The sequence below is a fragment of the Dermacentor silvarum genome, chromosome 3 (assembly GCF_013339745.2).
Source record: "Dermacentor silvarum isolate Dsil-2018 chromosome 3, BIME_Dsil_1.4, whole genome shotgun sequence".
Lineage (NCBI taxonomy): Eukaryota > Metazoa > Arthropoda > Arachnida > Ixodida > Ixodidae > Dermacentor > Dermacentor silvarum.
The window spans coordinates 225,487,804-225,508,894 of record NC_051156.1 but is presented as its reverse complement, the minus strand read 5'-3'; the positions used below and the strand labels follow the sequence as shown (position 1 = coordinate 225,508,894).

General features: G+C 46.4%; 1 protein-coding gene across 2 annotated transcripts in view; it reads left to right on the top strand.

Annotated features, from left to right (window-relative positions):
- Positions 1-17,885, top strand: part of LOC119446811 (Y-box-binding protein 1) — a 28,390-nt gene extending 10,505 nt beyond the window's left edge. Inside the window, exons 7-9 of one of the 2 annotated variants that reach the window (XM_037711373.2) lie at positions 2,636-2,809; positions 15,797-16,084; positions 16,361-17,885. In XM_037711373.2, the coding sequence (XP_037567301.1) occupies positions 2,636-2,809; positions 15,797-16,084; positions 16,361-16,468 (570 nt within the window). In that variant the 3' untranslated portion in view covers positions 16,469-17,885. The remainder of the gene's footprint in view (positions 1-2,635; positions 2,810-15,796; positions 16,085-16,360) is intronic. The other variant, XM_037711374.2, reaches the window with a different exon arrangement.
- Positions 17,886-21,091: the final 3,206 nt, after the last annotated feature.

The window sequence follows — 21,091 nt, the reverse complement described above, 5'->3', positions numbered from 1 at the left end:
AGCTGATAGTCTTATCATGGTCTCTGCGGCAGCCGATGCGCTCATTAGGCCTACGGTAGTATCGGCTTCGTCGTTGCACACAGAGGTTTCGACGTCTTCGGCGTTTTACGGTGCTAGACTTGTACCTTGTACGGAATTTCCGCTCCGGTTTCAACATAGCGACGCTTGTTGAAACCGGCTTGTTTAAACAAACATTGAGCGGCTGGAGCTGTGATGTCATGCCGCCGGGTGTCACGACAAGGTCAGTGTTGCACGCAGCGAGCTTGTCTTTGATGCGTTGGTCGAGATGGCACCTGAATGCGTCGAGCACAAGCATCGCACGCAGGCCCAAACTGCTGCCGGGCCTCTTGCGCCAGACGTGATCAATCCAGTCGGCAACCAAGTCCGTAGTCATCCAACCTTTTTCATTTGCACACACAATCATGCCACTCGGAAACACGATTCCCTTCGGGAGCGTCTTGCGTCTGAATATAAGATACAGGGGCCACTTGTGTCCATCTGCGGTGCAACAAAGCATTGCGGTGACGCATGTTTTTTCGTGGCCGGAAGACAACACGCGCACTTGCTTCGCCCCCTTCTTTTCAACGGTTGTGGTGGCAGGCATGCGGAAGTAGAGCGGTGTCTGATCGGCATTTCCAATCTGTCCGAGGTGGTAGCCGTTCCTGCGGCGCAAGCTCAAAACTAACCGCTGAAAACTGTGCAGCTTTTCTTCGTATTCTTCGGGCAACTTCTGGCATATCCCCGTCCTCCTTCGAAGAGAAAAGCCTTTTCTCTTCATAAAATTTCACAGCCAGCACCTGCTCGCTTTGAAGTTGCTCCGCATTAGCCCTGTTTGTAGGGCTAACTGCATTGCCCGGACTTTGAGCAGATCGGTCGTCACGGGCCGCTGCGCTGCTCGCTGCTCTTGAACGTATTCTGCAAGCCGCTCTTCTATTTCGGCGAACCGGCCCTGCTTCGGTCCACTGAAGCCCTTTCGTGTAGCCTTGCTGGCAAAAATCTTCTCCTTCTGCTTGCGCGTAATGCGGCCCAATTTCCGTCCGTCTCCGCACACATGATGATTTTCCTTTTAAAAGCGGCATCATGATGAACTCGGCGTATCATTGCTGTCGGCATGTCCATGCTGGTAGATCAAACGCAGAAAACGGGTAGACTAACCTAAGCACATGTACCACCACAACACACTGAGGACGCTTCTGCAGCTAGGCATAGACAGCTAGGCTCGGAAGTGCGTACGAGGCGACCATTTTGAAATGCCGATGGCGATATAATATCGCAAATTTAGGGTCGTCCTCGATTCTAACGTGTACCCAATTTTTGGACCCTATATATCGGAAAAAAGGTGCGCGTTAGATTCGAGTAAATACGGTATGTGTGAAAATAGCAGTACATTTCAAAAATGCAATGACAAAAATTGGCTGTGATTGAGCTCTGGTTAAACCTAGTCGAGTAACGATAGCTACAGACCCCCGGCTGCACTTAGGCTTCGCTTGTAGTTTTAGACATGTTGTTATTAAACTTGGTGGTTTCCCTCTAGACTAAGGAAGGAGAGACGTTGCGGTCAACCAACAGGTAAAACTGTATTTTTCACACTAATGAATACGCTGCTATGATACGTAAACTAATGGGCTTTTGTGGCGACATTGTCACTGGCGAGTTGCCGGAGAATCGAGGCCTGTGGTGTAACGTCACACAGAGGGCGCGGTGAGCGCTCAACAGCAGAAGCGGTGACCACAACGAGCCGAATTGCTGGAGAATCGAGGGGCATGCTGTGACGTCACAGTGCGGCCACGGCTCAAAGTGAGGCGACGTCGAAGAGGCGAAAACCTGGCGTAATGTTGCTATCGCTACCAAAAACAATATTTTCCGTGATTTTTCCGTCTCAACTAGCTGCGTCCCCCTAAACGAGTCTATACAGTATATAAGAGGCTATGGAACTTCAAGCAGAATTGCCTCTCAAGGCAGCAGTGTACAACAGTGCCCTGGATAATAAACGAGCTGTGAGGTAAATGTAACAACCATAAGTTGTCTGCAAGTAATGTGAAATGTTATGAAAAAAGAAGGGACCAAAGCTGGAGTTCTCTATCTACAACACTGAAAACGTTTTATACATTTTATACAGGTTCAGTAGGAACCGTAATGTGCCAGTTGTGGTTACCGATGCTTCACATTTTGTGTGAAACAGCTTTTTTTTTACCTCCACTTACAGGCCAAGCTTTAGTCGAATATACATGTGCAGAATTGTACTTGCATCATGTATTGGATGGTGCAGTGGCTTGTCATGTTGCCTTTTCCTGCTTTACTTCGGACCTATGTTTTGAATTGACCCCTGTGAGGGCGTGCTGAAGCAATGCAAGTGGACATGGTTGAAGTGTAGCTGCTATGTTGTGGTCTCAAACGGTGTGCTTCAGCAAATTTAATGTCGCCACTTTGGTAGTAGTTCTGGCTGTAATTTTCCTGCTGTCTGTCTGTGAGGAGAAGCTTATTTTATTTTATTATCTGTCTTTATTCAGATATAAATTTTCTACACTTATTGATGTGCACTGTGAAAGAGTGCAGCCACTTGCGTTACTTCAGCCAGTCAGTGCCCACAGCCGAAAAAGAAGTAGGGCACACGAGTGTGGGTGCTTCTTCCTAGGACCTGGATCGCGGTGATGACGAGGACGGGGACTACTCGGGCGGCCGAGCCGATGGTGGCTCTCGGAGGCCCCCCCAGCCTCGCAAGTTTTATGGCCGCTACTTCAGGCGCCGGCCGCGGCGACCACGCAGTGACACTGAAGGCAGTCAGAGCGGCCTCGACGGGGAAGCGAAGGTGCGGCTGCGGGCACCTCTCGCCCCAACCTCTTCTTTTTTTCGCCTTTTGTCACCTGTGAGTGTGTTGGTGGAGTAGTACTAGTGCTATAAATTTTTTTCTTGGGGGTTCTCTATGGGACATATCTAGAGACCATGCAATCTTGAATTCAAGGCTGTGTTTTTAAAAAGCTGTGTATGTGTCCTTCTTTCCTTGTCATGTCCCAAACCAAGCTTTGCAAATGCTGCTACATCCATTCTGATTGCAATTCTTGGTGGTAACTACAGGCGTGTGTCTGAAGGACGAGAAGGCTATGGTGCCAAAAGGTAGTCGATCCCTGGTTGTATAGAACTCAAAGAGAATTGCGTAATAGTTGGCTATATCGGCAATTCGAAATACAAAATATGCCTATCTGAAGGTTATCTGAAACCTCCACACGTCTTTGACATTTTTAAGAGATCATGAAGAGAGAGAATTTACTGATTTGGGGGGGGGGCATCTCCATGGATAACAATATCAAGAACCAAAAAAATCCAATCGTTATTATGACCGATCTTTGCTATATCTGGACTGCACTAAAAAAAACTGCCGAACGTATCTTTGTTGCTTCGAAACTAAATTTGCTACTTGTGATAAAAAAGTCAACGTTTTAGGAAGTAGGCCGTGAATAAATAAAATGTTTATTTATACCTCTAAACAGCGTGTCAAGCATTAGGCGCACTGAAAGCCAGAAATGTGCTCATTTATTGCTCATGGGTGTGATTACATCTGTCCGCAGGCAGGTGCTGTTATTACAAACAGTGTCACCGTATACGAACGATGCTGCCATGCTTGCATTTCTTTTCTTGAGACTAGTGAAACAAAGGATTTTGCGCCTATGTGTGCTAAGTGTAGCAACTGCGCAAAATATGTGTGGCCACATTACATTAGTCTGTAGAGTTGCATAGCACGCATGACTAAAATGGCCTTAAAAAAAATCTAACTCCCCATTATCTATTGATCTGTGACGGATAATTCGGGCTCGATGGGGATCGCATAAACATAAAATGTCAGTAGCAACAACGTAATATCAGATTTGCCAGAAAACAATAAATCCACAAAGGGTTAAAAAAATTATGGGGTTTTATGTGCCAAAATCGCAAACTGATTATGAGGCGTACCGTAGTGGGGGACTCCAGAATTACTGTATTGGGGGACTCCAGAATAATTTGGACCGCCTAGGGTTCTTTAACGTGCACCTAAATCTAAGTACACGGGTGTTTTCGCATTTTGCCCCATCGAAATGCTGCCGCAGCGGCCGGGATTTGATCCAACCACCTCGTGCTTAGCAGCCCAACACCATAGCCACTAAGCAACCATGGCAGGTTCCGCAAGTGTGCAGCATTCTTGGGTGACCACTTTTGGGGATACTTTACTTTTGCATGACTAGTGTCTCGGACATCTCGGCTCTGTGTGAGCAATGGTATTCTTAGAATGCGTGCCAGAAACGCTTATCGTCCATTGAGGTGTCCGGTGTTAGCCACGCAAAATGTCAATAAAGTGAAAGTATGTTCAAAGGTAATTGCCCCCAAATAAGGCCCATATTTGTGATCACGTTGCTGCACGCACATTTGCCTGCCTGCGATCTCGTCATGCAGTCTGTATCTCTATCATTGTCATGCTGTTGCCACAGATAAGATGAAAGTACAATCAGTGCATGCATTGAATTTTCAATCGCTGGCAAGATTAGGCCGAGATTTTGTAGTGATCATAGGTCGGGTGCGTGTGTGGTGAATGGTCGAGCTAGAATTATCTGCCGAAGGCCACTTTTAGGGTCAGAATAGCGCAAGATTGAGCAAAATACACGGGCGCTAACCGGGACCTCCAATAGTGATCAAATTACAAGGAGTCGAATTAACGGAAGTCTACTATAAACAAATTACAGTAGGCTGTGTGAAAGGTTTTTGTCTTTTAAATCAAGAGGGTAGGTGGGTCTTAGAAAAGGGGGGGGGGGGGGGATTATCCTTTGAGATATGGTGCTGAAAACTTGTACATACATGTAATGTTATGTGCTTATTTTGAACATGCAGTCCATTTTTATCTCATTTGGTTCCGATTTTATGCGAGCTTCCTTTAAATAATATTTTGCAACGATTTGCAAGATATCAGCTCTCTCAATTTCACTAAACAGGGTACCAGTGGCTTCTGTATGACTCAAGGAATTCCATAAGACCAACCTTATTCCTCTGCCTTACCTAGAACAACAGTTGCGAGACTTCGAAGTCAGTCACCAGGAAAACGCTTTCTTGAGTTTCAAAATCGGTACCATGCAACTCGGGTTCTAGGTAAGGCAGAGCCTTAAGGTTGGAAAAATCCCTTGAATCATACAGAGGCCATTGATACCCTATTTAGCGAAATCTAAGGAACAGATGTGTTGCAAATCTGTGCGGAAGATAATTAAAGGAAGCTTGCATAAAATTTGAACCAAAGGAGATTAACGAACATGGACCTTATATTCGCAGTGAGGACATAACATTACATATATGCACATTTTCAATGTTGCTGCAAGGGGGTAAACAAATACCAAAACAATGTGCCAGGCTCTTTTTGCCTGTACTTTTTATGTGGTTAGCATTTGTCTGTGTTGGCTGTCTGGCTTGCTCTGGCTTTTCAGAAGTGTACGGATTGGCGATTCAGTGGTTGGCAAACTTCTGAAATTGCGTAAGCTGACTGCATAGCTGACTGCACAGACATGCTTGTAGTATAGGCTGAACATGCACAGACTTCTCTGTGCATGCTTGGCATGCACTGCAGAGCATGTATTTCATTGTTGAAGAGCTTCATTTCAGTATTGTCGAAGTCGTTCACTGTATGTTACTTCATTTGTAGTGCATTTTTGTATTTTTTCTGAGGCTTTGGGGAGTGGCTAGTGTTCGTTTCCTTGGCTTGCCATTGTTTTCCAGATATGTGAACTTCCAGCTATTATTTCTCAATATTGGTAATATCACTTGCACCCATGATGGATGTGCACTTGCATGGAATGCATGCCATTATTTTCCAAGTTGTCCCTTCTGTTGCATGGCATGTTTATGGAGAATGAGCCTGCATGTAGTGTCATATGCTTTATCCACATTTAATGACTGTAAAGATATGGAGTGTGCCATCTTGACCTCTTCATACTATTGTTTAGAACAGTTTTGTGTGATCCTAATGTAGTAATTTGCAAACTCTCTCCATGGCAGGAGTACCACATGTAGGCAGGAAAAATGCATAATGTTCATTTACAAATGCTGCGCGTTCTATGCTAGTACAGTAAAACCTCGTTACAAGAGACACTCAAGGGACCCGGGAAACATGTCTCTTTTAACCAAAAATTCTAAAAACACTGAGGAGTCTGACTAGACCACTTTATTATACATCAGCATCAAAGTGCGCTTTAAACACATATTTGATACGAACAGAGCTGTCTCATGAAAACATGGCGATGACTCTGGAGTCTGACTACAGGCATACAAAACGACCAGCGCCGCAGACGCTGCTACGGAAATCCAACTCAATGGTACTCTGTCGCAGAGTTGATGAGGCAGTGCGATAGCATTTATATAAAAGCATAATGACAGGAAATTCAGGGCAATTTGTAGTCGCAACCATACGAGCGATGACATACGGTTGAGGAACGGAACAGAATTGAGCCAAGGGAATGCAGCCCATACCGGTTGGTAGTCAAACCAACCGGTATGGATCACAAAAAGTTTGACATATAGGTAATTCGATATATAAAATACAGATCTTGTACACATATTTTTCAAGGGGATTTTACAGCTGGTCGTTATACACAATAATTCGTTATATGTGATTCGATATATCTGGGTCCAACTGTACGACAGCCGCGTTGCATGAGCGTGTCGGGGTTGTGTCTCTTTTAAGAAAAATTTACTCTAAGGACGTCTCTTTTAAGAAAAATTTACTCTAAGGACCCAAAAAAAGTTGTCCTTAGTAACTGGGTGTCTCTTGTATGCAATGTTTTTAACTAGGCGAACATAGGAAAACCAACCAAACCATTTTCAAATGTCTCTTATAGCCGAGTGTCTCTTGTAACGGAATTTTACTGTATTTAAAAAAAAGAAAAAGCTTGTTCTGCTCTTGATGACATTGTACGATTGCATTTCATGGTACACTATCCTGAACTTTCCTGAACAGCTGCTGACTGGTGCAAACCTTCAAACACAGTCATGCTGACTCACTAATAATGCAGATATCTGCTCTTACATGTATTTCAAAAATAAGTAGGCAAGTAGAATTTGCTGTTCACAACATCAGTGAAATTTCAAGAGCCATCATTTAGTTAAGGGGGGACGTGGCTTTGAAAATCAACTTCCTGATTTCTTCATGGATTTTGATGAAAATTGGCACAAATGTTTAGAATGTCTCCCTGATACTTCCATAAAAGTTTCAGAGTGATACCTTGAGAACATTTTATTGAGCAGAATTTTTCTCTCTTGAACTTTCTGGAGGGCCTGGGGAGCTTAAAAAACATGATGGAAGGCTCGTTGAGTATTGACTGCATAGCTCAATGCGTGCTGAAGGTCGTGACAGTCTTACTTTTTTTTTTTCGCAACACAAATTTTTTAGATAGTCATTTTTCAAGTTACCTTCGCACCACGCACATTTTCGGGGTGAACAAATAGCCACGCCATAAATTTATAAAATGTCAAGATAAAAATCCAAGACTGTCTCGACCTGCACTGTAGTCCAAGGAACGTGACAAAAAAAAACAGAATCAAAATAGGCTAAATGGTAACGAAGAAATCAGCCCCAGAAACTGAGCAGAAAGGCGAAAAAACAGTTTTGAGAAAACGGCTCTCAAAGTTGCACCTTCTCTTCAGTTCTCTAAAATGCACCAAAGTTGTAATCTTTGATGTTTTTTGTTATGTGGGGCTTCTTGGACATGTGGCCTCTGGTCTGCTGAGCCTTCGTTCTGCCTTTTTCATGTTTGTATGGCATTCTTTACTGCTGCTCTACAAAGAGCATGGTGCCTGGGTTTCAAACCAAGTGAGGTGCAGAACTATGTGGGCATAAATATACAGCAGCCTATAGTGCAGTCAGTGATGCATTATTTTCTTTTGGTAGAATCGACCATGTTACTGAATGAAGGCTCTCAGCAGCCTTCTGAATCATCTTCCATTGACAATGAAGGTTAGGAGAGCCACTGATAGGCAGCAATGCAGCTGCTAGGTGCTTTCCAGCCTGTACTTTTGTATCATGCCTGACTTCTACAGCCAGGTGTTTGTGCCAGCCCAAGTGGCCTAGTGAACAGAGCTCATGATGAGGTTCTCTTTATGAAGGGGTGGTATGATAGGTATTATTACTAGATATCGTGGCATTACAATAACAGAGTCGGCGCGCGATGTGCTAAGTCGCGGATCGATCCGAGGTGCCGATGTTCGAAATGCCTGGTCGCGGGTCCGCGGAATAGACGCTCGACGAGCTTAGTCGCGCAGTTCGAGGTGCCGATGCGCGAAATGCCTGGTCGCGGATCCAAACGCTCGGTAAGCTCAATCGCGCAGTCCGAGGTGCCGACGCGCGAAATGCCTAGTCGCACAGTCCGAGGTGCCGACGCGCGAAATGCCTAGCCGCGGCCTCGAGGAGTCGACGCTCGCGGTGCCGACGCGCCAAGTGCGTAGCCGCGGGTCTGAGGAGTCGACACTTGTTAAGCGATGTGCCGACGCGCGAAATGCGTAGCCGCGGGCTCGAGGAGTCGACGCTCGATTTGCTTAGTCGCGCAGTCGGAGGCGCCAACGCACGAAATGCTTAGGCAAGGATCCGAGAAGTCCGCGCGCGATGTGCTTCATCGCCGAGTCGGAGACGCCTACGCGTGAGAGGCTTAGCCGCGTGTCCGAGCATTCCGTGCCCGAAGCTCGGTCGCGAAGTCCGCGTCACCGATGCTCGGAATGCTTAGCCGCGGGTCTGAGACGTCCACAAAAAGCGGGATCGGCCATACTACTGCTATTTCCATGTTGCGCCCGCTTTAACACTCGTCGAAATTACGGAAACTGTCCGGAGCTCGCGAGGGCACCGCAAGAATCGGAGCAGACGACGCCATCACGGAACGAGCACCGGACCAATGGCGAACCGCGCTGGAGTCACGTGGTGGGCGCGGCCAATCGGTGGCTCCGGCACGACCTTCAATCATTTGCTTTTTGTGTGCTTGTTTCTGTATGGAGGAGATAGCTGAAGCGGCAGATTTGAAGGCGGAGAAATGCGCTTTCCAACGAGACCAAGATGGCGGCGCTCGACTGCGCCGTTCCGAAGATATCGTGGCATGAAAAACGCCGTTTTTTCGCGATTTCCGCGCTATTTTTCGGCACCTTGGCTTATACAATTTTTTTAGAGCACTTCTACTTGGTTTTCAGTGATGATATTTCGGAATCAGATAGAATAAGAGTTACAGAAACTGAAAATGTGATTTTCAAAAAATCGATTTTTTTTTGCCATTTTTCGCGATGCGAAAGCCGCGTCCCCCCTTAAAGGGATGACAGAGAGGAATCAGATCACTGAATCGTATGTATATTTTAGGAAACCACTCGTTTTAGCATCTGCAAGAACAATTCTGTAAATGGCACTTTAATAGTACACCTAAAGCTGACAAAATTGTTATATTATACATGGCTTTCAAATAAACAACTTATATGTGAGTAGAACTTTGTAACAATGTAACAAATTCATATAAGATATAAATTGATATATCAAATTTGTCTGCTTTGAATGGATGCAGTTTACAGAACGATACCTGTTCTTGGTGCAGAGCTACAAATATGTGTACTCTGAGCTTCTACTTTTTTACTTACCAGGTTTTGAATATTCCCTTTTTTAAATTAAGGCCTTAAATTAGAATTCTGCTTCCTACAGGCACTAGAATTTAATTTTCTCTCTCGAGTACAACAAATTTCATTAAAATTGATTCAGTGGTATCTCAGAAAATCGTTTGTGTTTTACTTGTATTTGAAAAGATGGGAATCAGAGTTGGGGGGGCACGAGCTAAAACTTCCTCTTAAAGGGCACCTCACCAGGCCACATAGAAAATTATGGTTATACACTGGAAGTTGTTACGTGCCCTCAAGGGAGCGTTCTACCACAAAAAGTTTTCACATAGGTTCAGTAATAGCCGAGTGTCACAGCTGTCCCCGATTCGTCGTCGGCGCGAAGTCGATCGACGGGGTAGACAAGCTGGTTGGTCGTTCCGTACGCAAGCGAGCACAGTGAAAAGAGTCAGAGTCGGGAGTAAACAAAAAACAAGATATTTATCGACTGATAAATATGCACAAGGTAATAAAATACAATAATAAAAAAAACACAAGACAGACTAACACACCTGAACTTACTCTAACACAATGATGAAGACAAATAAATACGAGCAATTAACAGTACATATACATATGAAACATGGCGCGGATCAAATATACAAGAATAACACTTAACAATAATTGACTAAAGCAAAGTTCCAATGAAAACAAAAAGAAACAAACGATGTCATACGCGTGGCCGGGCAGCAGCAGCAAGTCCATAAACCATGAAGTCGACGCACAAAGCTTTCCCGAAGAATGCTGGTGGCCGATCTTGTCGAGGTGGATGCGAATTGCTGGGCTGGGTTTCCCGGGAGTCTAGATTGGACGTCTTCTCTCAAGCAGGTTGAGCTAACTTGAGGCGAACTACCGTGAGCTTCATTGCAGACGCTGGTTTGACGTCTCGTACGCCAACAAGTTCCTCGGAGTTCCGACGTGGCCAGGCGGCCCAGGCGATACTGGACGGCACTAGCCCCCCAACGGCTTCTCAGTAGCGCATAGGTTCAGCTTCTAGACTAATCAGCAGGGCCCAAAACATGCGCCTAAATAGCCTCTGCCTTCCCTAGTTCCCCAGGTAGGGAAACTGCCGCTACGTAGCATTCTCCGAATTCAGCTCTCTTAGCTCCCAACAATCTTGGCCGCGCTCTCACTATGGACGAAGAACCGCAGATCAGCCTCTCTCCCACTGTCAAGGCTGATCCCGGCACTACCACGTGGCCGTACGCGGACACTTCGGGGCCCGTAATTCGGCGTGTCGATGTCGAATGCATTGTACGCTGCACAGTCAGGAGCCCACGTGTTTGCCGCTCGTAATTCGGCGTGTCGATGTCGAATGCATTGTACGCTGCACAGTCAGGAGCCCACGTGTTTGCCGCTCGTAATTCGGCGTGTCGTTAATCAGCGTCCAAACCATTCGAAAATATGCCGCTCCGTGACACCGAGATAGAAATATTTCAGTGCCGTGAACCCATGATTTCGGGAGGCGAGCGTCACTGCCGACTTAGACCCTCTCGCCACTTGCCCCCATGTAGGCTTCACAAGCGAAATTCCTTCCCTGTATTCTCCCCTACCAGAGCTGGAGGATTGTGTGTCGCATAGGTCACGGGCCCCTCATTCTATTTCTCTCTCTCTCTCTCCCCCCCCCCCCCTCTCGTTTTTTGCTATGCAGCACACTTCCGCAGACTAGCAGTATAAGTCAGTGCTACACGGGAACACTGAGGCAGGCACAAGCAGATCACAGAGGACAATCATGCACTGGAACATGGTAGAAAATAGTTTCCCTCTTGCTACAGTATGAAGTAAAACAACACGCAGACATTCGGTTTGTAGGTTTTATTGTATCTCTAAACTTTACTCGTCTATTGAAGCAACAGATCAAGCAAATAACTGTTGTTGCCTTGAATAATTCTCAGTCACGCGCCACTATGAGCGACGTCGCAGCACTGCCATGTACCTACGTAGGCACATTTGTGCAATGTACGTCAACTCTCCAGCTTTGAGGGCAGTGCCCGCTAGAAGAAAGGCAAACGGTGTTTGATTTGAAACTTAAGCTCTTTCTGTAGCGTGCACGGATGTAATACTTGGCAGACACGATCGTTAGCGAGCATTGTATTCGCTCATTTGTTAGCTCAACATGGCCAGACCTGGTGAGGGGCCCTTCAACAGAGCCATCTTGGCATAATTCAAAAGTTCAAAGAATTGCCTAGGTGCTCTGTGGTTACATCCTTCTGTTCCTCTCTACGGTGGCTGCATAGGAAACGCGCTGACATTAAGAAATGAGAGCCGACCTGGCGAAGTTTGCGGTGCACCGACACAGCATCGGTGCACCTTGGAGCACTCTGGTTCACTCTGGAGTGCTTGCTTGCTTGGCACACTTCAAAAACTTTGTTGATCCATTGTTTCTTTGTTTATCACACCAGATCACAAAGTGTTTTTAAGCGCCGAATCGGTGCTCAATAGAAGAAAAGCTTGAAACAGTACAAGCCTACGGAAAGCAAAGTGCTAGCCTCCTGTGCTTACTACAGCAAGAAAGAGGAGGCGGTTATTGCAAAGGACTCGCAAACCGGTGATCAGATTTCACCGGACTGAACAAGTCGTCAACGCGTCAAACAAAGGGGAAAAATCCATTGCACTTGGCTGTTAGGCCGTCTACAATTCGCAAGTGCCATGTTACCTTGAAAAACGTAAACAATATGCCGGACACTTGTTTGTCCTTGTTTATCCAGCCGCAGGTTCATGTTTGTGCATTCTTGACCCTGTTTTGAGCTTACATGTGTCTTAATAGCAGCATTAGCGCAGACAGTGCACTCGTTACTTTTACAAAAACAAATGACGTAAAACAGTGTCTGCAGCATAGTTCGCGTGAGGTTGCCATTAGCCCTTGTGCGGGTGCAGTTTTTCACACACAAAAATGAATACTTTGACATTAATGTTGTGTGAATATTTGAATTTTCTAACAGTAGTTTTGATTATTGCGCTATTTGATATTCGCTTCGAGAGCAGTTGTAGTATTCGCACTTTTCGAAGTGGTGGCAAACGGTTGTGAGTTTGTTTACTGTCTAATAATCAATTCCGCTGACAGCTGTAGCCACCAACGTTACGCCTAGCTACTTCGACATTGGCTACCATGTTTCGTGCTGTTCAGTGCAGTGTTTCTCATTAAAGGGCCCCTAAACCACCCAGAGGTCGAAATTTAGTTATGGTGTTGCAGTTGTGCACGAGTCTACAACGAACACGTAGCCGCGAGAATTTTTCGAAATGGTGCTGTAGTAGCGGAGTTACACGCGTTTGATCATCGAAAAACGGCCCTCGCTCATTTCGCTCTTTCCTTCGCTTCTCTCCTCGTTGGCTGGTCTCCCCTCCTCGCCGAGTGCTGCTCGAAATGTCACGTGACAAACGTCATCGCCAACGCGCTTCTCAAAACACCTACTTCCGGTTAAGGCACGTCCACGCTAGCCATGCTAGCGGCCTCCTGTCTGCTGCACGAGAGGTGTCCAAAGTAGAATGCAGTTCGGCCGGCGCCCCGCCCGCTGCACCATCAACGGGCCAATCGACGACCGCGAAGCTGCGCGCCTCCGCCACCGGCAATGAAAACATTGGCTGCTGCTGAGTGCACGGCTACCGACGGGAGACGACCGGCTCGGCTGTGCTCGCATCGCAGCCGACGGCACCGCTAATATCAGCGTATTTTTCTTCTTTGTGTACAATTATTGCGAAGAGCGATAACAACGATAAGAAAATATTGCGGCTTGTGAGCGTCGGTAATTCATTTCGAAGCGCCGTCCACTTTAGCTTTGAAGGGAACCGGAAAAGGCCTAGCGACGATATCGGCGCCGTCGAGCGATCAGCGGCGGTGAGGCTGCCGCACAAATGAGTCCCGGTCTCATCCTCTACGTACGGCAAGGAAATCTCGCCGCTTGCAAGCAAAACCGCTGTCGAACGGCGGCCCGCGAATGGCAAACGGTGTGCGGCGAGTTAGCGTGCCGGTAACGTGGACGTGGACTCGGCGCTTCTCGGCTACCTGATGTTGCTGCGGTGCCGGCGCGTGTTATGCGAAGCGTGCCGCTATAGACCCGGTGTTGCGCGCACGTCTGGAAAGGCCAACACTGTCGCACTCTATTCGCGCAGCTAATCGGACCGCTAAGCATGACTGTGTTGGAACACGAGCGATTTGGCACTCGCGTTGCCGTCTGTAATTATCGGTTCGCAAGTGCGCACAAGCGAGCAAATCGGCGAGGACAAGCAGGGAGCGCGCGTACCTGCTAGCAGACAAACCGGAAGTCGTAGGTTCTTGTTCGACCAATGGACATCGTTTCCACCGTTGACATCACCAGATTCCCCCTGCTGACGTCGTGACGACCGCTGGGGTTCCGGAAAGGCGAGGGGAGGAGGACGGCATTGTTTTTTGGTTTTGTGGCGCGCCCGCGGCGCGTAGCGCTGCAGCATTTGGCATCGTTGATTGTGATTGCATTTTCAACTCGATGCGCGTGTTTACTTGAAATGTTCAAAAAATATCTGAGGTGGTTTAGGGGCCCTTTAAAACAGTTCACCGCTGTTGGTGAACTGCATTGGTGCAGACTCTACCTTTGTGATCCTTGCAAGTGGCTTCGAAGCTCTGAAAGCACGGCGCGTTGCATATAGCCAGTTCCCAAAAGTCAGCTTCGCCTCAGTACAGCAGTATTCCGCAGTGAAGCATACTGAGTGGGAAGGGGCACTTGTTGCAGGACACGGTTTGTATTTGTTAATTATACACGCGGAGCACCCGCCGTCTCCAATCTCAGCATGAGCACCAATACGTCTAATAAGTGTACTGGCAGGCCTTTAGTGCTATTTAGAACGTGCCTGTAGTGCTTTGAGCCCTTGGGAGCAGTAAAAGGCATGAATTCATGTTTTCGAACATTTTCGCGGCTCCTAGGGAGTCAAAAATCTGACGTTTGCTGTACATTAATTGTAGTCATTTCATCAACTTTGTTTAGCGAGGGGCAAAAAAAAACAAAAAAAAAAACTAGCAACGAACTCCAGGTGCTCCGGTATGCACCGGCGTCATCTTCACTAATCTTGGCGGCCTGGTTGCCAGCACTCATTTCTCACCACCGCCACGTCCAGACACCTTTATTTCAAGAAACGAGGGTATTACATGGGGGGGTGACAAATTCCGTGACAATCCAGAGAAACATATTAAATGAATAGGCAACAAGAATAAAAAATGTGGCGGAACAGCACTCAATGAAACATAATGGGGAAAAAAATGCAACATAATAAACGGATAATAAACGAAACAGAAAAAATCGTATTGCTGTAAACGGAACAGAACTAGAAGAAAAGCTACGCATCACATTCATTTTTTAGAACTTTATGAAAATTTGAGGTGTTCATTTCAGTTGCGATTGTATGAGGCAGCCGGTTACACTCAATAATGGTTTTGTGTATAAATGATTTTTGCAAGTGCGGCATATGATGTGTTTGATCTGAAAGGATGGTCACGGGGTGAAAAGAATGCCGATGGTGATAAAAATTGTCATGAAGCAACGGATGATGGTAAATTTTGTGAAAAGGAGTTAAGCAAGCAAGTTTGGGACAATGGGAAAGGTTAAGATCCACACAAGCTTTTAGAAAAACCATTTTGGGACCTTCAGAAATTTCTCATAACCTTCAGATTAGCTCAAACTTTTATTTGTGAGAAAACTCATAAGCACCGTTTCAAAGCATTTGAACTATAATATTGTGAAAGAAAGCGATGAGTGAATGACATTAACATTGCCAAATGTATTCCAATAAATAAGTCATACTTGAATTGTCTCATTTTCACAAATTAGTCCACTTAATCATTGCACATAGCCAATAATTATCTTGCATGCATTTTTGAACGCCAACTATATGCAATATTTGGTTCGGCCAATATCGCTATTCTTTTGTGTGCAAACAAACCTGTGTTATGCAGGCAGTTCAGGTGTGCGGTGAGCAGCACTTTTTGCTTCCTCTTTAATTCTGTGTGTGGAAAGAAAGGAAAACCGAGATAGCTGTGCTCATGGATAATGCATTTGTGCATATTGCACTTATGAGCTTGATATTATAGAAAAAATAAGTCAGTATTTGGTGCCAATGGCAGTTGGCTTTTTGCACTAGATTGATTAAATTCAAGTTGCTGTACAGTAGTGTGTGGAGCACAATCAGTGTATTTCTGCAGGAGAGTGAAGGCGAGACCCAGCCAGGCCCCGAGAGGGAGCGTGGTGGCCAAACGGGGAGCCAACGTCGGAGACCACCCTTCCGCCCACGACCACGCCGCCGTGGGCAGCGTCCAGGGTCCCAGACACAGGATGATGATGGTGCTGGGTCTCCTGGCAGCGGCGGTGGCGGCGGCGGTGGGCAGTCTCGTGAGGACAAGCCCCCTAGGGACAAGTCTCGGGAAGAGCGGCCAGCTAAGGACAAGTCACCTCGAAGAGAATCAGCTGGAAATGGCCGGCAAGGAAGCAAGGTGTGCATGCCTTTTCTTCATGCACCTTGCTGTTTCATGTGGTTTGTGTGTTGCATTGACAGTAGTGAAATCACTATTGCGTTGGGGGTGGTGCTAGTTGGTAATGCATAGCTTTTAGAAGGGTACAAATTAACGCGCACGTGTATGGTAAATGCTCGTCCTATCTCCTTCGTCTGGGTATCTGTTAATTTGCGGCCCTCCTTCTAATTACTATTCGAGCTTTCTCTTGTGGCCAGGCAGTGAGCTTAACCAGTTCTTACTGCATGGACCCTGCAGGCAGCCAGTGGAGGGAGTGAGGCCACCAGCAACGGTGCAGCGGCCCCTTCAGGGAGTCTCGAGTCGTCATCCTCTTCGGCAGCTGTCGAGGGCACCGTGTCAGCCTGAAGGTTGAAACACCCGGGCAGCAGCAACTCTGTTTTTCCTGAGGTGCACGTCCCCCTCCTTAACCACCACCAACCTGCGACGAGGGGATGCCCCACCGCTCGGAGCGTCGGCAGCACGGAGTTGGGAGAGATGGAAAAAAAAAAAACACGCCTTTCGACCAGAAAACCTCTTTTCGCGTTTGAGTGTGTGTGCGTGTGTGCTTAGTCGGCTACCAAAGCTTTAACGATGTCATAGCCAAGGGGGGCTGGCGAGAAGAGGGTTCTGCTTTCTACACCCAAGTGTACTTTGCCCATGAAGAACTGCCAGGTGGAGAAGAGGGCTGCTGGCTCTGGTTTTGCTGCACTTGTTTTTGTCATCGGTTATTGAAGGTGCTGGAACAAAGTTGTCCAAAGCACTTTCCTTTTGTTTGGCTGTGTTTTTTGCAAAACTCCTTAATGTATCAGTGTAAAAATGTCAAGACACACTAGGCTCTCACTAAGTGCAAGTCTGGAGCCAAGACAAGGGAGAGGTGGCTTGTTTCGTAATAGCAAGGTATTTTTTCGGTTTGGTATGCCTGTGAAAGAGTGCATGTTGGAGCGGACGAGCGTGTTTCTTCCCGTGCAGCAGCCCCCAGGCGGCTGGGTCCCCCTTGCTGGCTGTCCTCCCCCACCCCTTTTTCTGCCTGGGACTTGATTTTTTCATCTGTTCTGGCAGTCACCACCACTCCACCCCCCTTTTCGGCATTTTATTTCTTGCCGTCGCAACGAGTTGTCCTTTGTCACGATAACATCTGACGACATGCACATGTTTTGTGAACATCCACAAGCAAAAGGAAGCAACAATGAGAACCGTCTTGTAAAGAAAAAAGACAACAACAGGAAGTGTGACACTGGAAGCACTCCCCTCCTTGAAAATCATGCAAAAAAGACCAAAATGCAGCCTTGCTGCTGCTGTGAAAAACAATGGCGAAAGCGCCAAGCGCCAGGCCAAAGTTGCAGCGCAAAGGCATAGGAGATGAAGAAAAAAAACTTGCCAAACATGATTTGTCACCTCACTGGCTATCTCGTTAACATTTCGTTCTCACAGGGTGGTAAAAGAACCTAGGGCACTTTTACACACACACAAAAAAAAAAAAAAAAAGCTTTGTGCTGCCTTGTTTTCCCTAGCACTGTATTGTTTGTGCAGTGTAGGCAGATACCATCAATGTTCAGTTTGTGGCATGTCTGCATGTATTTGATGACATCTATTGATTGGAGCTGTTTGCATGCAAACCATTTGTTAACATCTTATTGATGGCATGCATCAGTTGTGGCTGGTTGCCTTCTTTTGTACTGTGATTTCAGTTGGTACTTTGGCAGGTGGCACTAACTTTGTACAGGTACAAAAAAAAAAAAAGTTTCTAAAAACATGTGCAGTTGCAATAAAAAAATTTTCCCTACACCTGTGATTTTTTTTTTCCACTGAATACAATCTTAGTGGCGACTGAAATTTTTCAGCAGTTGGTACAGGAAGTATTGTGCATATAGTAATCGTCTCATTGAGTATGAAGGTTCTTTAATCCACCAGTAAAAATGGGCGTAAAACACGATGCCCGTTTTATTTTCTTGCATAGCTTCATTTTACAGATTAGTGGCTGCTGTGACAAAATTGGGTGTTCAGAAAAGTGTTTAAGCAGCAGTTCACCGGGCTAAAATTACAATTGGTACCGGCCCACAAGAATCATGAGTGCACAAAGCAAATTTACTGTAAAACCAACAAGCGTACGCGCAACGAACCCGCGCTCACTAGCTGTATGCCTCGCATGCACTTTTTTTTTTAATATATAGGGCGTTTTTTTTTTTTTTTTCTTTAGCCGCACCGAATTTTTTTTAATTGGAAAATTATAAATCTTGGTCACGTTATCTTTACCATTCGAGTGCACGGATTGGCGGCCTCTAGATACAGAGTAATTTCCGCACGTGCGTAATTAGCGAAGTTACGTTAACTTTCTAATTATGAACAATAGCGGAGTTCATGTGGGAGCTACGGTTCCCCTTGGCAGGTTCCTTGAAACCGAAATTGGCCTCAATAAGAACGTCTGTGTCGTGTCGCCTCCCCCCAGCCTTTCGAATTTCGCCGCCGGTCCGGCCGCGCGAGCAGCTTGCGTTATCTCCTTGCTGTCTGCGGCGTTGGTCTGGCGCTTCAATGCCGGCGGGCCGCCAAATTTGTCATTCCTTCGGACGCCACGTTGCGCTGGAGCGCCAACCCCGCTCCTTGGGCTTAGATACTGCAGGGCCGCGATTTTGTAGCGATGCCTTATGACTGTACTAGTCCGTACTTATCCACCGCTCACGGCCGGCTGATCCCGTTGATAACGCGAGCGGACCGTCGCTCTGACCACTGACAAAAGCGCGAAAGGCATCGCTACAAAATACCGGCCCTGGCACGGCGTCATATCCGTCGACTGCGAACGCTGCAGACACCAAGGAGATAACGCTAGCTGCTCGCGGGGCCGGACCGGCGGTGACCTCGGATATGGTGGCTAGCAGACACTCTTTTTGCGGCCAGTTTTGGTTTCAAGAAGCCTGCCAAGGGGAACCGTAGCTCCCACATGAACTCCGCTATTCAAAATTTGTTCTTTGAGATAGGTAGCGTTGAGGACGGGTCCCTAAGCACTAATTTACTGTAGCCACCTATTGTGCATAATTAGAAAGTTAACGTAACTTCGCTAATTACGCACGTAAGTGCGGAAATAGCTCTGTATCTAGAGGCCGCCAATCCGTACACTCGAATGCTAAACATAAAGTGACCAAGATATATGTTTTTCTAATTAAAAAAAAATTGGTGCTGCTTAAAAAAAAAAAAAACTGTATACTCGACTTTAAAAAAAGGTGTGAGACACCTGTGGTCTTCGCATACACGCTCTACGTGTATGCTTCGCAGCTGCTAAGTTACTCTGCAAAGACAACTTTTAACAGCGGAGCTGTTTAAGCCGGCGGTTAGTCTGTGCGGAGCAAACAGTGTGGGACGATCCTGGCGGTAGTGCAGAAAAGATGCAAGCGCAATGGCATATACCCCCGTGAACCAGCGAAGGTGTTTAACCTTGCGATAGCCAATTAATAGCTAATCGTTCAATGAATTCCGGAAAATGCTGGGGATGACCTTTTTTTTTTTTTTATCCAGCGGCCGTGGTAGTGCTAGGTACCGATCAGCTCCGTTCCTTTAGCCTTGCGCCACTAGTGCAAGGTACGCTAACGTGTTTTATTATTATTATTATTATTATTATTATTATTATTATTATTATTATTATTATTATTATTATTATTGCCCGAGGAGTTTATTGTTCAAATAAGAAATTTGAAACCGGTCACGTCATATGGTCACAATCACCGTGGTCACAATTCACAGAAGAATAAAATTGGGTTGGGGTGCATACGGCAGGCAATGCCAAATCCTGACTGGGAGCTTACCAGCTGTCGTTGAAAAGAAAAGTATGCAATCATTGCATTCTGCCGGTGCTAACATATGGAGCAGAAACTTGGAGGTTAACAAAGAAGCTCGAGAATAAGTTAAGGACCGCACAAAGAGCGATGGAACGAAAAATGTTAGGCCTAACGTTAAGAGACGGGACGAGAGCGGTGTGGATCAGAGAAAAAATGGAGATAGCCGATATTGCCACGTGTACTTGTTTATCTTTCACCGGCGACCGCTCTTCACGAGCTCACAAATGTTAACCGTTATCGCTCGGCGCAAAACGCGCCTGCATGTATCGGAAGTTTCTCGAACGTTATCGATGCTTCTTTCCGTTGCCTTATGGTTGCCTATTTTCACCGACGCTTATGTTATCTGATCATATGACCGACGCGAATTGTCTAGAACTTTCTGGAAGACCCTCTGGCACCAGGGAATAATCTGGAACATTCGATGACTCGTGTATAAAAGCGACGCGTTTCGCCGCTGATCAGATTTTCGACGATCGCCGACTGTGTTCGCCGCTATTGTTGTGCTTCGAGTGTAGCTTGCTTTTGTGGGCACAGGTTCGCTCAATAAAGAATCAGTTTCGTCATACACAGTTTTACGACTGTTTTCTTCAGCGTCATTTACTACGTGACATCTGGTGGAGGTGCTAGTGCGTTCATGCAAAGAACGCCCCCACAAAGCCGCGATCCAAGCCCGAAACCGTCTGCATGGCTTCAGAACGGCGCAACAAGGAAGACGGAAAGACGAAAGGACACACGAACACAAGCGCCGACTCACAACTAAAGTTTATTCCATATCACAGAGCAGATTTATACACACACGTGGTGTGTGTGTGTGGCGTGTTTTTTTTTTTTTTTTTTCCCTTCCTCCATGACTTTATAGTAGAGTGTACTAGACAATGGTCCATATTCTAGTACACTCTTCTTTATAGGAGGCGTTAGCCGTGCTAGAGTGACCAAGGGCGCGATCTTGTACGCGTTCCAAAATGGAATGGAGGCGGTCCGTTCCATCGAGCCGCACACGATTGGTCAATTTGAACCGTGAGCCGCACACGATTGGTCAATTTGAACCGTGATGATCAAATTGACCAATCGTGTGCGGCTCGATGGAACGGACGGCCTCCGTTCCATTTTGGAACGCGTACAAGATCGCGCCCCAAGATTCTCGGTCACTCTAGCCGTTCTG